Genomic DNA, 16,195 nt, shown 5'->3' on the forward strand with positions numbered 1-16,195 from the left:
ATGCGGGCTTCAGTAGTTGCGGTTCGTGGGCTCCATAGTTGTGGTGCGTGGGTTCTAGAGCGCAGGCTCAGTAGTTGTGGCGCATGGGCTTAGTTGTTCCGCGGCATGTGGGATCTTCCCGGACCTGGAATCAAACCCATGTCCCCTGCATTGGCAGGCGGATTCTGAACCACTGTGCCACCAGGGAGGTCCCTTTCTTTTTCCAGTCTTACAATTGGTGGTGTCCTGGATATAACGAAATATAGCCTATGTTTCATGAACCTCTTGCCGTCCCCAGTTCTTCTAATTTACGTTTCAGATGACTGGTTAGTATTCATTGTGTGGATGCACGGTAATCTGCTCGGCTGAATCATGGTGCCCGCCTCCCTTCAGAGCTCCCAGCAGCAATGCCCAGCAGCACCCTCTTCCTTCTTCGCAGCAGTGTGTTGTACATCTTTTTATCTTGGCCACTCTCACAGGCAAAGCAGTGAGCCTTTTTCCTCGGAGGCATGGAAACCACTGGCAGTCATCTAGATTTGAGGACTGCAAAGAGACACATGTTGGAAAAATTAGGAAGTAGGAGTCATAGGTACTAGTGATCAGGGGTCCTTGTGTTATGTCCAGGCATCTCCCCAGATGATCGGGGGTCCTTGTGTTATGTGCAGGCATCTCCCCACCTTTCTGTACTGCTGCACATCACTGACCGCGTCCAGTGTGTTGTGGAGATCCATCCCATGCTCCTGCCAGGCCCTGTGTGACCTGAGTCTGCTTCTCTCTCCAATGTCTTCTCCAGTTTCTCCTGTTTTCTTACTCTTCTCCAGCTGCCCTGCCTACTTCCTGCTACTAGAACACTCCACGTGCACTCCCACCCCCGAGTGTTTGTATCTGCTGTTCCTCTTACCTGGAATGCCTTTTGCACAGCTGCCTTTCCCTAATTCTCTAGGACTCGACTCAGCCATGCCCTTTGAGAGGTCTTCCCTTTCACCTCTGAAGTAGGTCCTCCATCCGCCATACCATTATATCCCTCGTTTGTCATAATCTCTGTCTTTGTCCCTTCTCTATTTTGTTCACCACTGTAACCCTATGCCTGGCACTTAGCAGACACTCAATAAATATTGCCAGACCAAATCAATAATATTAACTCAACTGATAATGCAGAGTTGGGAGGAATAGAAACTGCTCCTTGTTTTCCGAGAGGGCACTAATAAATCCAACAAGGAACACTTAGAGGGGGGCAAATTGATGAGCTTTTCAGCAGTTCGAGTTTCTTCGCAGTGGGGTGAGTGCCTTCTCTGTGGGCAGTAGTCAACAGTGGCTCCATGTTGTCGAAAGGATTCTTGCTCTGGATGTTGGGCTTGACTAAGGTCCCTTCCAAGCTCTAAATTGTTCGAGGCGTGTTCTCATCACTGGTCTACCGTTCTTGCTTCAACTGCAGATATGGCTTTTACCACTAGATGGCGCAAGATGACTCCTTTGAAATCAGCGTTCCTCAAACTGCCACCCACAGTGAGAACACATTTTTCACGGCACTTATACCCCCAACACACACTTGAAACAAAAGCTTCACAAAACACTCTTACCATGTGGAATGATGCTGCTATTTTCTGTTTTACTCTGTTCTACTTCATTTTCTAAAAGGGAGATTTGCAAAGTATTACATCGATTTTATGATATGAATGGGTCACAACTCATTGTTTGAAAAGCACTCTTTTATTTTATTTTATTGGCCGTGCTGTGTGGCTTGCGGGATCTTAGTTCCCCGACCAGGCATTGAACCCTCGCCCTCAGCAGTGAAAGCGCAGAGTCCTAACCACTGGACCGCTGGGGAATTCCTGGAAAGCACTATTTTAGAAAACTGGGCAAGTTTGTTTGTAAAACTCTGTGGGTCTGCTGTTTTCCTTGGACAGTCTGGGCTTATAGCAAATTGTGTTCCTTAGTACTTTGTGTGTTTCTTTGTTGAGTTGCTGCCTTGAGTAGTTGAACATATGTGCTTTGTTGTGGGTGTCTATGGATGTGCAGACGTGGATGCGAGAGACTGGAGGAGGCATGTTTGTGCAGAATTCAGCACCTATTGCTGTCAAGGCAGCAGTAAGCCTTGTTGGTAGATATGAAGAAAAGGAAAGATGTAATATGTGCTCTGGGAGCTTAGAACTTAGCAGGGTGACACCACACACACACACACACACACACACACACACACACACAGCCACCTTAAGTTTCAGTTTATTTATCAAGCAACATGGAAATGGTTGTATTATTCAGGATATCACTTAGGATGCTTAAGACTGCAAGTAACAGAAGCCTGACTCAATTTGACTTAAGTGGTAAAGATGTTTCTTATCTCACTAAGTATTCGTTGCCAGGTAGAGAAGGCTCCAGGCCCACAGGGGTGTGGCGTGGCCTTACGGATCCAGCTTCCTTCCCTGACTTCTCATTTGTCCTAAGGCTGGTTCCACTCATGGTTGCCAGCGGACTTCCAGTGGTAATCAGGGCTTCAGCTCCTAGGCTTGGAACACTACAACTTTAACTGCTTGTAGTGTAGACTGGGTTAGAGTTTGAGCTACCCTAGCATTTTCCAAGTTATAGCTGTTTTATTTGTTCCTAGTTTCCCCACAGTGACCTCCTTAAGGGACATGAAAGGATAGGTATTTAATACAAAGTCAGGAGAAATACTTTGGTAGTTGTTAGTGACGTTTGCCAAATATTTCTGGGTCTCCCTTCCCCTGGACACAAAACTTTTGGTTGAGCCGAGTTATCTGACTAGCTCTGGCCAGTGAGTTTGCTGAATGAATAATTGGTTACAGGTCTTCTGTATGAAGTATGAGGTGAGATCATTTGCTGTTTAGGGTCCTGGGAAAGGAATTAGTGATAAGGGGGAAGAGGTAAGAAATGGTTGTGGTGGGAAATGTGATGGGCAGTGTATGTGAATGCAGAGGTGGATGGATGAGTGAGTCTGTTTAAGCTTGTGCTGGAGCATTAAATGTGATTTGGCCTTTTTACAATTGAAGTATGGTTGATTTATAATGTTGTGTTAATTCCTGCTGTACAGCAAAGTGATTCAGTTATACATATATATACATTCTTTTTTAAAAAAATATTCTTTTCCATTATGGTTTATCACAGGATATGGAATATAGTCCCCTGTGCTCTACAGCAGGACCTTGTTGTTTATCCATTCTGTATATAATAGCTTACATCTACTAACCCCAACTTCCCACTCCAGCCCTCCCCCAACCCTCTCCCCCTTGGCAACCACCAGTCTGTTCTCTACGTCCATGAGTCTGTTTCTGTTTCATAGATAGGTTCATTTGTATCATATTTTTAGATTCCACATACAAGTGATATCATGTGGTATTTGTCTTTCTCTTTCTGACTTACTTCACTTAGTATGATGATCTCTAGTTGCATGATTTAGCCTTTTGAGGTCAATAAATTTCTTGTGGATCCTTGACCTGGTTCCTGGGAACGTGGCCGTGGAACCTGGCCTGAACCTACTCTCTACTCACCTGCTTCCTTTTTCATCTCTTTCAGGTTTGCAGTGAGCGTTGGCTACTGGCAGGACCCTTACATCCAGCATTTGGTGAGACTATCTAAAGAGAGGAAGGCCCCGGAAATTAACAGAGGCAAGTGACCATCTCCCTCCCCAACATCTCATCAGCTGAGAGGCCTGAGGTTTTAGGGATTCATTCTTAAAAAGAGAGTTCCGGGGTGTACTGTCTTCAACAGTGTATGAAAGTGCTCATTTCCCAACTTCCTCACCAGCACAGTGTATTATGAAACTTTTCATCTTTGTTCACCTGATACATGAAAAATGGTTTTTACAGTAATATAAAAGCCATTCATATATCTTTTACTATAAAAGCCATTTATATATCTTTTACTGTGAGCTGTCTGTTCACATAAGGGATTATTTTTGTTGTTGTTGCCCTATTAAAGTGTTAGTAACACTATTAGGTTCTGCAAGTAATTTCCATCAAGGAAGTCGAAGGAGTTGAGATAGGAGGGTGACTTAGTTTCAGCCAGATTGAGAAACTGACCAGTGAACGTAATTCTTGTATGTGTGGGGGATCTAGACCCTAAAGATGGGTCACGTAGGTGGGTTCTATAAGAAGGGCAAAGGAATTTGTAAATGGTTGTTCCTGAGAAGAAGGACATGGTAGTTACTTTGAGCTGAGGGTGAATCCAGGCATCAGTTAGATTGGGCAAGGCCTGGTTAAGAGGCCTTTCTTAAGCCTCCCTCCCCAGCTCTTGAGACAGATTTCCCAACGAATGTTCCAGAGACAGGGACCCACCATGGCTCGGTGCCCCAGGCGGCATGTCAGCCCCCCTTCCTTCTTCCTCTCCCGGTTTGCAGATTGGGGACCTCCAGCCCAGTAGGAGAGCGCTTCCCAAACATCTTTGGTGAAGACATATTTTTTTCTCCCAAGTCGAATCCATTGTGGATGATATTCTGTAATATACAATAAAGATGATTTACTAGGAAAATGAAATGTAGACACGAGCCCAAATTATTTATTTACTTATAAGGTAGGGATTATCAAATTGATTATTTTATTTTATTAATTTATTTTTTTTGGCGATGCTGCATAGCATGTGAGACCTTAGGTTCCCGACCAGGGATTGAATCCGTGCACCCTTGCAGTGGAATCACAGAGTCCTAACCACTGACCTGCTAGGGAATTTCCCCGAATTATTTATTAGCACACTCACCAGACATAAAATTTCTCTGTCAAATGGCAATAAATGCTACTCTCAAATTTTGTTCTTAAAACGGTCACACCTCAGGCTTCCCTGGTGGCACAGTGGTTGAGAGTCCACCTGCCGATGCAGGGGACACGGGTTCGTGCCCCGGTCCAGGAGGATCCCACATGCTGCGGAGCGGCTGGGCCCGTGAGCCATGGCCGCTGAGCCTGCGCGTCCAGAGCCTGTGCTCTGCAATGGGAGAGGCCACAACAGTGAAAGGCCCACGTACTGCAAAAAAAAAAAAAAATGGTCACACCTTGAGCAACAGGCCTTTAGAACAAGACAGACGCTGTCTTCCTGTCTCCCTTCTGGGTTTCCCATCTCCTTTGTCCCAGCTCCCCACCCCAGAGCTTAACAAGTCCATTAATTAGGCCACCACTTGCTGGTGTCTCTCCTCCCGCTGTCTGCGATGCCATTTTATAAACACAGAGGCTCTAACCCAGACAAGATGGAGGTGAAAGGAACAAGATAAGAAGCATGGCTTTCTTTGCTTTGACTGACATTCATCTGCCCAATTTCCTGACCTCAAAATATTATTTCCCACACGCTCTTGCAATTTTGAGTTTTACCAGAGTACTAATTAGCTTTCCCTAGAGCCGTGAAAAAGCACATTTACAAGAGAAGCATTTAGATCAGATGTTTTGATATAAAACACTTGTCTTTCCTAAGTAAAAGTATAGGACACTATCTTTCTTCAGATCGTTAATTCCACCATTAAGTAGCTAGTACTTATTTTTGTTCAACCAGCTTTTTTTAAAAAAAAAAAAAATGGAAGAGAGTTTGAAAGTCATTACTTCTCCCATGAAGTTTGCAGATAAACGCTGACCCTGAAGAAGGGCAAAGTGTAGTTTTGCTCTCCCTAGCACCGTGGGCTTTGCAGGGATTATTTCTGTCGTCACCGAGTGATAGCTTGCTTCTCTGTCTGTCTCTTAGGATATTTTGCTCGAGTCCATGGCGTCAGCCAGCTTATAAAGGCATTTCTACGGAAGACAGAATGTAATTGTCAAATTCTAAACCTCGGGGCTGGGATGGATACCACCTTCTGGAGGTTAAAGGTAAATTAAAATTTCCCGTTTTCTCTTTCCAGTTGTTTAAATTTAATTTGTTGAAGACATTCACCTGGTTCAAAAGCGTAAAGGAAAGATTAAAATGCAGTGCGGTGGCAGCCTGTCTCCCACCTCGCTTTGCAGCCCTCCAGCCCCACAACTGCCTTCATCCCTGTACTTCATCTCACCAGAGCCCTAGTGAGGATATGTGGGTGGTTTCTCACCTTTTGCTGCTACTAACTGGGTTATGGTAAACATTCTTGGGTACATTTCCCCTACATATGTGGCAGTATACCAGGAGAAGGAGCAAGGATTCTACCTGTGGAACTGCTGAGACAAAACACTCGCGTTTGTAATTTTGACGATAACTTAAGATTTTATTGTCGGCATCGCAGTGTCTTAGGTAACATTTGGAGATTTGCAAGGCTGGGTAATGATAACATGATGCAAAGCCCTTTTGTAGTCATTCTCTGATTTGATGCCTCAATTGTTCTATTTGGGTTCAAGGGCAGGTGTAATTATACTCACTCATAGGAAAGGAAACTTGGGTCTAGTCAGTGGCAGAACCAGGACTAAAGTTCTGGTCTTTGATTCCTGGGCTGGATTTTATTGCCAAACCTTTTCCCTACAAATATCTCACTGACTGCAGTTTCTTTCTTTTTCTTTTTTTTGTAGGTTTGTACAGATTTTTCTTGGTTCTTCTATCAGGTCAGTCACGTGGTAGTAATGGGTATGTGCGTCTCTCCAGATTTCTTTTTAAAAAATAATTAATTAATTTGTTTTTGGCTGTGTTGGGTCTTCATTGCTGCATGTGTGCTATCTCTAGTTGTGGTGAGCAGGGCCTTCTCTTCCTTGCAGTGCGTGGGTTTCTCATTGCAGTGTCTCCTCCTGTTGCGGAGCACGGGCTCTAGGTGTGCGGGCTTCAGTAATTGTGGCACTCAGGCTCAGTAGTTGTGGCTTGCAGGCTCTAGAGCGCAGGCTTAGTAGTTGTGGCGCACGGGCTTAGTTGCTCTGCGGCACGTGGGATCTTCCCGGACCAGGGCTCGAATCCGTGTCCCCTGCATTGGCAGGCAGATTCTTAACCACTCTGGAAGCCCCTCTCCAGATTTCTTGCAGGCGTAGACCAAGATAGATGAGAGTATATAAGCATAACTCGACCTGCATTATCTATTTTGTCCCTAATTAGCTCACCTGATAAGAAGGTCTTTGGTCATCAGAGCTCCCAGTCTTTCTGTTACTTGAGAATCAGTGTCCTCAACATGGCCCTAGTATCGTTTGCCTCTGCATTCTTCCTTCTAGATGAGATAACTGACATTTATGAAGTGCGTTTACATATATGACGTCATTAGTTAACACAAGAGCTGTGTTGGGTGGGGGAGCTTACACATCTGAGGGAAGTGGGGCTTTGAAAGTCTGTGTCTTCCCCCAAATTGGACAACCAGTGGCATTAGGACGTGGAACCAACATTGGCTCCAGCTCTTCAGACTCCCAATTCCTTCCTCTTTCCTCTGCACACAGCTCTGTGGTTGTTCAGGGAGAGTCTTTTCTGTGGGTCGATTGTGCCTCTGTAATGCCGTGACCCTGGTGTGGTGGAAGCAACTGGAACAGAATGTAGTGTAAGAGTGTGTGCACTGCCAGCATTACAGGGGCCACTGGAGAAACCCCTCCTTTTTACCCTTTTGACTTGGTCATATGGTTTGGTTTTTTTCCCCATCTTGTAGGTGGGTTAATAATGAATAAATCTGAGATTTTAATTTCTGAGCCAGGTACACCGAGTCTTATGTGCCCCTTCCAAGAAAAAGGTTCTCTGTCAAAGGTGAGGAAGGGGAGTAGCACAGGGCCTTAAAGTCCTTTGTGGAAGTTTTTTGTTTTATTGATAATTGTATTGATCCAAAGGGCTTTTTAAAAATCTAAAGTTTCTCTTTTTTTTAAATTATGCTTGTTTGCTCTTTTTTTTTTTTTTTTTTTTGGCAATATGCGGGCCTCTCTCTGTTGTGGCCTCTCCCGTTGCGGAGCACAGGCTCCAGACGCGCATGCTCAGCGGCCACGGCTCACGGGCCCAGCCGCTCCGCGGCATGTGGGATCTTCCCGGACCGGGGCACGAACCCATGTCCTCTGCATCGGCAGGCAGACTCTTAACCACTGTACCACCAGGGAAAACCTTGTCTGCTCTTTTATTATTATTTTTTGTCTTTTCCATTTTGTTGTGAGTTTTCCCCCCGATTTGATGTTTGCCTTTAATTTTTATTTTTTATTATTTTTTGGCTGTTTGCGTACTTGCGGGATCTTAGTTCCCCGACCAGGGATCAGACCCCGTCCCCCTGCAGTGGACGGGCGGAGTCCTAACCACTGGACCGCCAGGGAATTCCCTTGTTTGCTCTTTTAGAGCTGAGGTTGCACAGGCCAAATCTGGCCAGCCACCTATTTTTGTAAATAAAGTTTTATTGGAACACAGCCATGCCCATTTATTTACATCTTATCTATGGCTCTCACAGCAGGGCTGAGTAGTTACAACAGAGACCATTATGGCCTGCAAAGCCTAAAATGCTTACTTTTTGACTCTTTCCAGAAAGTTTGTTAATCCCTGTTTTAGAGCTATATGTGCCTCTATAAAAGAGCAGGGGAAGTCGTGTCCATCGATCTTATAGTCTCGTGCTCTTTCCACCTGGGATGGCCCCCCTGCTGCACCAGCAGAGGCTTAGTTGCGAGTCACAGGCTTTCTGGGGCCACTACTGTGTGAGCTTGTTCTGTATAATCTCAGGGGCCCAAGACTGGATAGTCGAAGACTCATCTTCAGGCAGCAAGCAAAAACAGGGCCAGGGAAAGCTGGTATCATCATGAGCAAAGAATAAAGGGTGAGTGAAACCCTTTAAGGGGCCTCACTTCTTGGTGTCTCTTGAATTCTGTTTCTGTACAACCAAAGGGTCGGGTATGGAGGGGAAGCAGTCTCAGTTTTGGCTGCCTGTGAAGTGGTCGACTACCTTGGATCTTGGAGTCTGAGGGCCACCCTTCCTCGTGGCTGTTCCTGGCTTCCCCCTGGTGGCTGTGCCCTGCCTTGGGTATCTCCCCTGCCTCCTGTGCCATGCGAGCTACTTGGGAGTGGAGTGTCAGAGGGCCGCAGAGAATCGTGGAATAAGAAGTTGAAGCATCACTTGCCAGAGCCATCTTGCCCGTTTCTGAAAGCTGAGAAAGAGGATGTCTGTTTCTTAAAAGTTCCAGGTGTGCCTTTTGTAAGCTTTCCTTCCTCGGTTACCCCTTATTCAGAATTCTTATAAGGATCAAGTGCACGAGTGCCTGGGAAAGCTCTTTAAAAGGTCAGAAGTCCTGGGCATCTACCCTGAGAAAACCATAATTCAAAAAGAGTCATGTACCACAATGTTCATTGCAGCTCTATTTACAGTAGCCCAGACATGGAAGCAACCTAAGTGTCCATCGACAGATGAATGGGTAAAGAAGATGTGGCACATATATACAATGGAATATTACTCAGCCATAAAAAGAAACGAAATTGAGTTATTTGTAGTGAGGTGGATGGACCTAGAGTCTGTCTTAGAGTGAAGTAAGTCAGAAAGAGAAAAACAGATATCGTATGCTAACACATATATATGGAATAAAAAAAAATGGTTCTGAAGAACCTAGGGGCAGGACAGGAATAAAGACAGATGTAGAGAATGGACTTGAGGACACGGGGAGAGGGAAGGGTAAGCTGGGATGAAGTGAGAGAGTGGGATGGACATATATACACTACCAAATGTAAAATAGCTAGCTAGTGGGAAGCAGCCGCATAGCACAGGGAGATCAGCTTGATGCTTTGTGTCCCCCTAGAGTGGTGGGATAGGGAGCGTGGGAGGGAGACGCAAGAGGGAGGAGATATGGGGATATATGTATATGTATAGCTGATTCACTTTGTTACGATGCAGAAACTAACACACCATTGTAAAGCAATTATACTCCAATAAAGATGTTAAAAAAAAAAGTCAGAAGTCCTGTGTGAGATGTGGGACACTATGCTTCCTTCATTTATTTGCTTTTGATTGTCCTTGTGGTCTTCTGGAATTTTAGACTGTTCTTAACACTCTATACCTTGTGAGTAAAAGTTCTTGAAAGTTGTTGTAGAATTTCTTAGAGAAAGTTATTTCTGTGTATCCTTTAAACACATCCTCTCAATATCTTCAGATAGCTTTTACAATGCCCTGCTCTGCAGTCAGGTAGTAGGTATGTGTTGCAATTCCAAGAGTGAACAGCTGAAGGTGGTGAGTCCAGGTCTCCTCAGATGTCAAGAAACCGTAAAAGAAACAAAACATTTCTTTCTTTTTCTCTTCCTCCTTCCTTCTTTGTCCTTCCCCTCCTTCCCCCAGACCAGATCCCCTGAAAATTTAACTGAGGACCATTTTCCATGTGGGTGGATCTCCCAATTCTGTTACTTGCCCTTAGGGGTCACCTTCCTACCAGGAACTGCTTCCTCATGATTTCTGCCCCCATCATTCTGTCCTGGGGGGAGGCGGGATCTGCTGCCCCTCCCGACCTGTCCTTCATCTCTAGTTATTGTCTGTGTAAATGGTGCTCTTACCTGCCAGTCTGCTCATCAGAAACAAGGAAACATCCTTACCCCTCCTTTTTCTTTATCCCATCCTACACCAAAGAAGCCACCACCAGGTTCTGGATATCAGCAACTTCCTTTTTCTTTCCTCTTTTTAAACTTTTTTTTTTTTTTAAATAAGTAGCTCTCTATTTCTGGGATATAAGTGCAGGTGGGCATGAGGGCATTAAAAGAGTAGCAGGTTATGGAGCGCCTTGTTTCTTGCTAAGTCGTAGGGGTGTGAAGAGCTCTTTCAGGCAGAAAGGGGTGTTGTTTTAGTCTTCACAGCTGGTGATAATAGAGCTGAGGAGGAGAGGATGCATTTGAGAATAGTCAGCAGGGCTGAGTGATTTTTTTTAATTGAAATATATCAGTCCTTGACATAATTTTTTTTAATTGAAGTATAGTTGATTTACAATGTTGTGTTAGTTTCAGGTACAGCAAAGTGATTCAGTTATATATATAGAAAGAGATACAGACATACATATAGATATCTATTCTTTTCTAGGTCCTTTTCCCTTATAGGTTATTACAAAATATTGAGGAGAATTCCCTGTGCTATACAGTAGGTCCTTGTTGGTTATCTGTTTTATATATAGTAGTGTGTATGTTAATCCCAAACTCCTCTAATTTATCCCTCCCCCCTTTCCCCTTGGGTAACCATAAGTTTGTTTTCTCTGTCTGTGGGTCTATTTGTTTTGTACATAAGCTCATTTGCATCATTGTTTTTAGATTCCACATATAAGCGATATCATATGATTTGACATATAATACTATGTTAGTTGCATAGTATGTATTACATAGTGGTCTGACATTTGTGTACATTCAGGCTGAGGGATTGATTGGACAGGGAGGAGGAGCTGGAGAATTCTAGCATGACCAGTAGGTGACTGGTTGGGGGTGTAGCCACCGACTAAGCTAGGAAAAGCGCGAGGGGGGGCTTCCCTGGTGGCGCAGGGGTTGAGGGTCCGCCTGCTGATGCAGGGGACGCGGGTTCGTGCCCCGGTCCGGGAAGATCCCACATGCCGCGGAGCGGCTGGGCCCGTGAGCCATGACCGCTGAGCCTGCACGTCCGGAGCCTGTGCTCCGCAACGGGAGAGGCCACAACAGTGAGAGGCCCGCGTGCCGCAAAAAAAAAAAAAAAAAAAGCGCGAGGGGGAAGCAGGGCTGTGTGTGTGTGTGTTTCACACTTTTTAAAACTGCAGCCACAGTAAAAAAATAACTGTACATCCCTAGGCAGGACCCACATCTATGTACCTATGTCTGTAAATAATAAGGGCACACACATGGTACTTACTAAGGGCGGGCCCTGTTCTGAGTGTCACTCACGTATTTCCTCATTAATCCCCACAACCCTATGAGGTGTTATTTTCTCTACTTTTCAGATGAGGAAACCTTGGCCCAGGGAGTTTAGTGACTTTCTGAAGGCCTCACAGCAAACAAGTGGTGGAGCTGGGATTTGACCCTTGTCCCTCCAGGCTCCAGAGAGCCTGCTGTTTACCACCCTACTATTCTCCACTGTCACAGAAAAAAATAAATGTATCCGTCATTCCACATGATTCTTTCTGACGTTTGCTACTTTATTCTATTTCATCCCCAAACTGCTGGTCACAACCCACCACATTGGTTTCTTGACCCTCTCTAATAGGTCCCAAGCTGCTTTTTTTAAAAAAATGAATGAATGAATGAATTTTTGGCCGCATTGGGTCTTTGTTGCTGCGCGCGGGCTTTCTCTAGTTGTGGCGGGGTGGGGCTACTCTTCGTCGCGGTGCGCGGGCTTCTCATTGCGGTGGCTTCTCTTGTTGCGGAGCATATCAAGCTGCTTTTTTGAGAAATACTCTTACGTCTTGCTTCCAGTCTACCTCTTAACATCCCAGTGACCATTCCCCTGATTCAGGCTCCCCATCACTTGGCTCCTGGACAGCTACAATAATCTCCTTTTTCCCTCCATTTGTTCTTTATGCCGAGACCAAATAACTTGAAAAGTACATTTCTTACCATATCATTCCCCTGATTTTAAATCCGTAAGTATCCCATTGCTCTTCAGGCCCTAGCACTTGGTACATGAAGATGATGGGTAAATGCATGAGTAATAAATAATTATAGAAAGATTACTGTGTGTTTTTTCTCAGGATGAAGATCTTCTACCAAGTAAATATTTTGAAATCGACTTTCCAATGATAGTCACGAGAAAGCTGCACAGCATCAAGTAAGTGTGGCTTTGGCCGGAAGCAAGAGCATGGTGAGATTCAGAACCAGATTCTGGTAGACGGCAGGTCTGAGGCAGGAGACCTCACTTTAGGGCACTGCTTTCCTTTCATCCCCTCCTCCCTCTTTCTTGCCCCCGGGACACTCATTCCAACATATCGTGCAGTCTTCAACATGAAATACACCCTCCTTTGTGACTCTTCTATCCGTTCATGTAATTTCTCTGAACATTTAAAAAAATGACCTAGAGTAGATTAATAATCTGAATTTAAAAAATTTTATATTGGATTGTAGTTGATTAACAATGTTGTGTATTAATCTGAATTTCTATGTGTATTTTGCTTACTTATTGTCAGGGTATAGAAAGGTGTCTGGCCCAGAATAGATGTGTAGTAAATATTATTTGAATGAATGAATGGGAGGCTGAAGTTAATCAGTTATTTTGGGCTCGGCCTATGGGATCTTAGTTCCCCGACCAGGGATCGAACCCGCGTCTCCTGCATTGGAAGCACAGAGTCCTAACCACTGGACCACCAGGGAATTCCCTGTTTTCTTGCATATTTTTGATTGGGAGAGTTATCACATAAATGTTACTAAAAACACTGGAACATTTGGAAAATACTTGCTAGCCTGTCTGTAGCTGTTTCTAAGTACGTATGTCATGATCAGTTTGTGATTTGATATCAGATTCTCCATGAAAAGCTTAGCTGACCTAACTGACTTGTATCCCCTGGACTTTTACTGTACGTGCCTAGGGTCAAATGTGATTAAACAGATGACCCTTTGGCGTGGCCCTTCCTTTGAATAGTAGTGATACCTGTTTGCCATGTCTGTAGTGGCTGTCTGCATTTTAGCAGTAAATGAGCTGCTTGACTTGCCTTTCTTTTTCTCATCTTCTACAGATTGAAACCTCTCCTATCAAAACCCATTTTAGACTTACATTCAGAGGACACACTTCAAATGGGTAAGTATCGTTAACCTAAGTAATACAACCTGGGCTATATAACAATTTTTGCTCTTTTTCCCCTTTTATTTTTAAAGATGGTGTGTGTGTGTGTGTGTGTGTGTGTGTGCGCGCGCACGCGCGTGTCGCACGAATACACGTATCCTTCTGCTGATACATTTTCACTTCCACCATAGTTACTATGAAGGAATTTAAAACAGTTTTGATGTGACTCTTCTTAGATGTCCATAGGTCCCCACTCTTTAAAAAGAATTTAAATTAGTTGTGAACATTTCAAAAATGGGAGATTTTTCATGAAAGTCTTGATTTTCAGTTTTGCTTGGAAAAATCACATCTAGCTCCTACATGGCAGTCATTGAGCAGCGGCCGCTTTATTTAGAAGGGTCATGTCTTCTCCAGTTCTGACCCCACCACTCCCTCTTGTCTTACACCTGACCTGCTTCCTGGTTTATGTCACCTCCTTGGCCCCTGCAGTCAGTTTTTCCCCTCAAGTTTTAATTATGAATGTTTACAACACCACTTTCCTCATTTCTAAGCCTTTCGAATTATGGTAAAACTCTTCCAGAATCTTCCATTGTTTTCAGTCTCTATCTGACAGAGAGGTTCCAGGGCCTTATTAATAATTTGGGGCAGAAAACATGCTTAGAGAGGATGGCCTTCTCGGATGGTCGACACAGATAGCACAGCAAACATCAGACGATTAGATACGCTTCCTCTTTTACACAACCACAGTGCTTTAGTCATCCTCCTAGTGATCAGATTCCCCATAAAGTTTCCACAGAAAATGATATCTCCCCCATCCTTTGTTTCCCTTATACAAGTTGTAAGTAGAAGCTGTTCAGGCTTTGCCATTTGCTGGCCTATTTGCTTTCTGTACAGTTTTGCTACCGTAATTTTCTATGTATTTGGTGTCAGAATGATTATCTGCAATGAATGTGCTAGTACTTTGCTAGGACTCTGATCCATCAATGTAGAAATATATGAAATAGAAAGTAAAGACTTTCCATAATCCCTCCTCCCACCCAAGATAACCAGTGTTCAGAGTATTTTCTACTGCAGATGAACAGTATACCCAGAGAAAGGTAAATATCACACATAATAAAGTACACACACAGATATAATCCAGTGCGTGGCACATAAAAGGCTCAATAATTTTTTGTTAAATGAATGTATATACACATTGAATAAATACGTGTTGTAGTGTAACATATATTTGTTGAACGAGTGGATCTATACTTCTATATATAAATATAGGTTTATATGTAATTTTAATAAAATAAATAATTTATACATACTGTTTTGTGACTTGCTCTTTTCATGTCCTAGTAAATCATGGCTGTCTTTTCATGTCAGAATATATAAATCTACCTCATTATTTCTAATGGCTTTACAGTACTCCTCTGCATGGAAATTCTGTTTTATTTAATCTTTTCCCTACTGATGGTCATTTAGATTGCTGCCTTTTTATATTTTTATATTCAACAGTGTTGTAGAAAACACATATATATGTGTGTATTTGCAGGAGTTGCTAGCTAAAAGAATTGTACATTGTGAATTTTAATAGCTACTACCAAACTGATCTTCAAGAACATATTATTAATTTATGTTTTCATTAAGAGTAGATGAGGATTCTCTTTCTCTACACCATCACTAACGCTGGATATTACCATTTTTAAAAATTTCTACCAGTCTGATGGGCTGTAACAATGTCCCATTGTTTTAAAATTTTATATAACTTTGAATGCTTAGAGTCCAGTGAGATGGAGTATCTTTCTATAGTTTTATTGGCCTTTAGGAATTTCTTTGTAAATTGCCTTTTCATTTCCTTTGCCCATTTTTTTCTTCAGTTGCATTGTTTCCCCCCAGCCTTTTTTTTTCCAATTTATAGGAACCCTTTATAACATACAGATATGTTCTTTGATAAAAGCCTCTTGTCAGCTTTTTTTAAGAAGTATTTATTTATATATTTATATTTATTTGGTTGCACTGGGTCTTAGTTGCAGCAGGCGGGCTCCCTTAGTTGCAGCTCACAGACTCCTTAGTTGCGGCTCGCCGGGTCCTCAGTTGCAGCACCTGGGCTCCTTAGTTGCAGCTCCAGGCCTCCTTAATTGCGGCAGGCAGGCTCCTTAGTTGTGGCTTGTGGGCTCCTTAGTTGTGGCATGCGAACTCTTAGTTGCGGCATGCATGTGGGATCAAGTTCCCCGACCAGGAATTGAACCTGGGCCGCCTGCATTGGGAGCGTGGAGTCTTATCCACTGTGCCACCAGGAAAGTCTCTTGTCAGCTTTTTTTATTGTATATTTTTTTCTTAGTCTTTTGCTTGTTTTTTTAAATCTGTGTTTGTGTGTTATGTGGGTAAATTTTCCAGTCTTTTCCTTTATATCAATAGTTTTTGATCTTGCCATCGTACTGAGAAAGGAATCTGAATAAAAATAAATAAAAACGTGAATGAAAATCTGAGAAAAGTGATAGATGATAATAAAACTGACAAAAATTTCATTTAAAAATTACCCTTTTTCATCAAACCCCTGGGGCTGTAAGAATCACCAGTATTTATTTATCAATAGGAGAGAAAAAGTGCTGACAAATTAAACTGATACATTATCGACTGTTAGATGCATCCAGATTTCAGAAATGTTAAAATGTGAAAAATATATGCATCTTAGAATTGATGATA

The 16,195-nt window shown here is 43.2% G+C and overlaps 1 protein-coding gene across 2 annotated transcripts in view; it reads left to right on the forward strand.

Annotated features, from left to right (window-relative positions):
- The window catches only part of LCMT1 (leucine carboxyl methyltransferase 1), a 53,300-nt gene that overhangs the window by 16,072 nt on the left and 21,033 nt on the right, over window positions 1-16,195 (forward strand). Inside the window, exons 2-6 of one of the 2 annotated variants that reach the window (XM_060124696.1) lie at window positions 3,511-3,602; window positions 5,656-5,777; window positions 6,444-6,476; window positions 12,480-12,556; window positions 13,458-13,519. In XM_060124696.1, coding sequence (XP_059980679.1) covers window positions 3,511-3,602; window positions 5,656-5,777; window positions 6,444-6,476; window positions 12,480-12,556; window positions 13,458-13,519 — 386 coding nt within the window. The remainder of the gene's footprint in view (window positions 1-3,510; window positions 3,603-5,655; window positions 5,778-6,443; window positions 6,477-12,479; window positions 12,557-13,457; window positions 13,520-16,195) is intronic. The other variant, XM_060124697.1, reaches the window with a different exon arrangement.

Source organism: Lagenorhynchus albirostris, chromosome 15, assembly GCF_949774975.1.
Source record: "Lagenorhynchus albirostris chromosome 15, mLagAlb1.1, whole genome shotgun sequence".
Lineage (NCBI taxonomy): Eukaryota > Metazoa > Chordata > Mammalia > Artiodactyla > Delphinidae > Lagenorhynchus > Lagenorhynchus albirostris.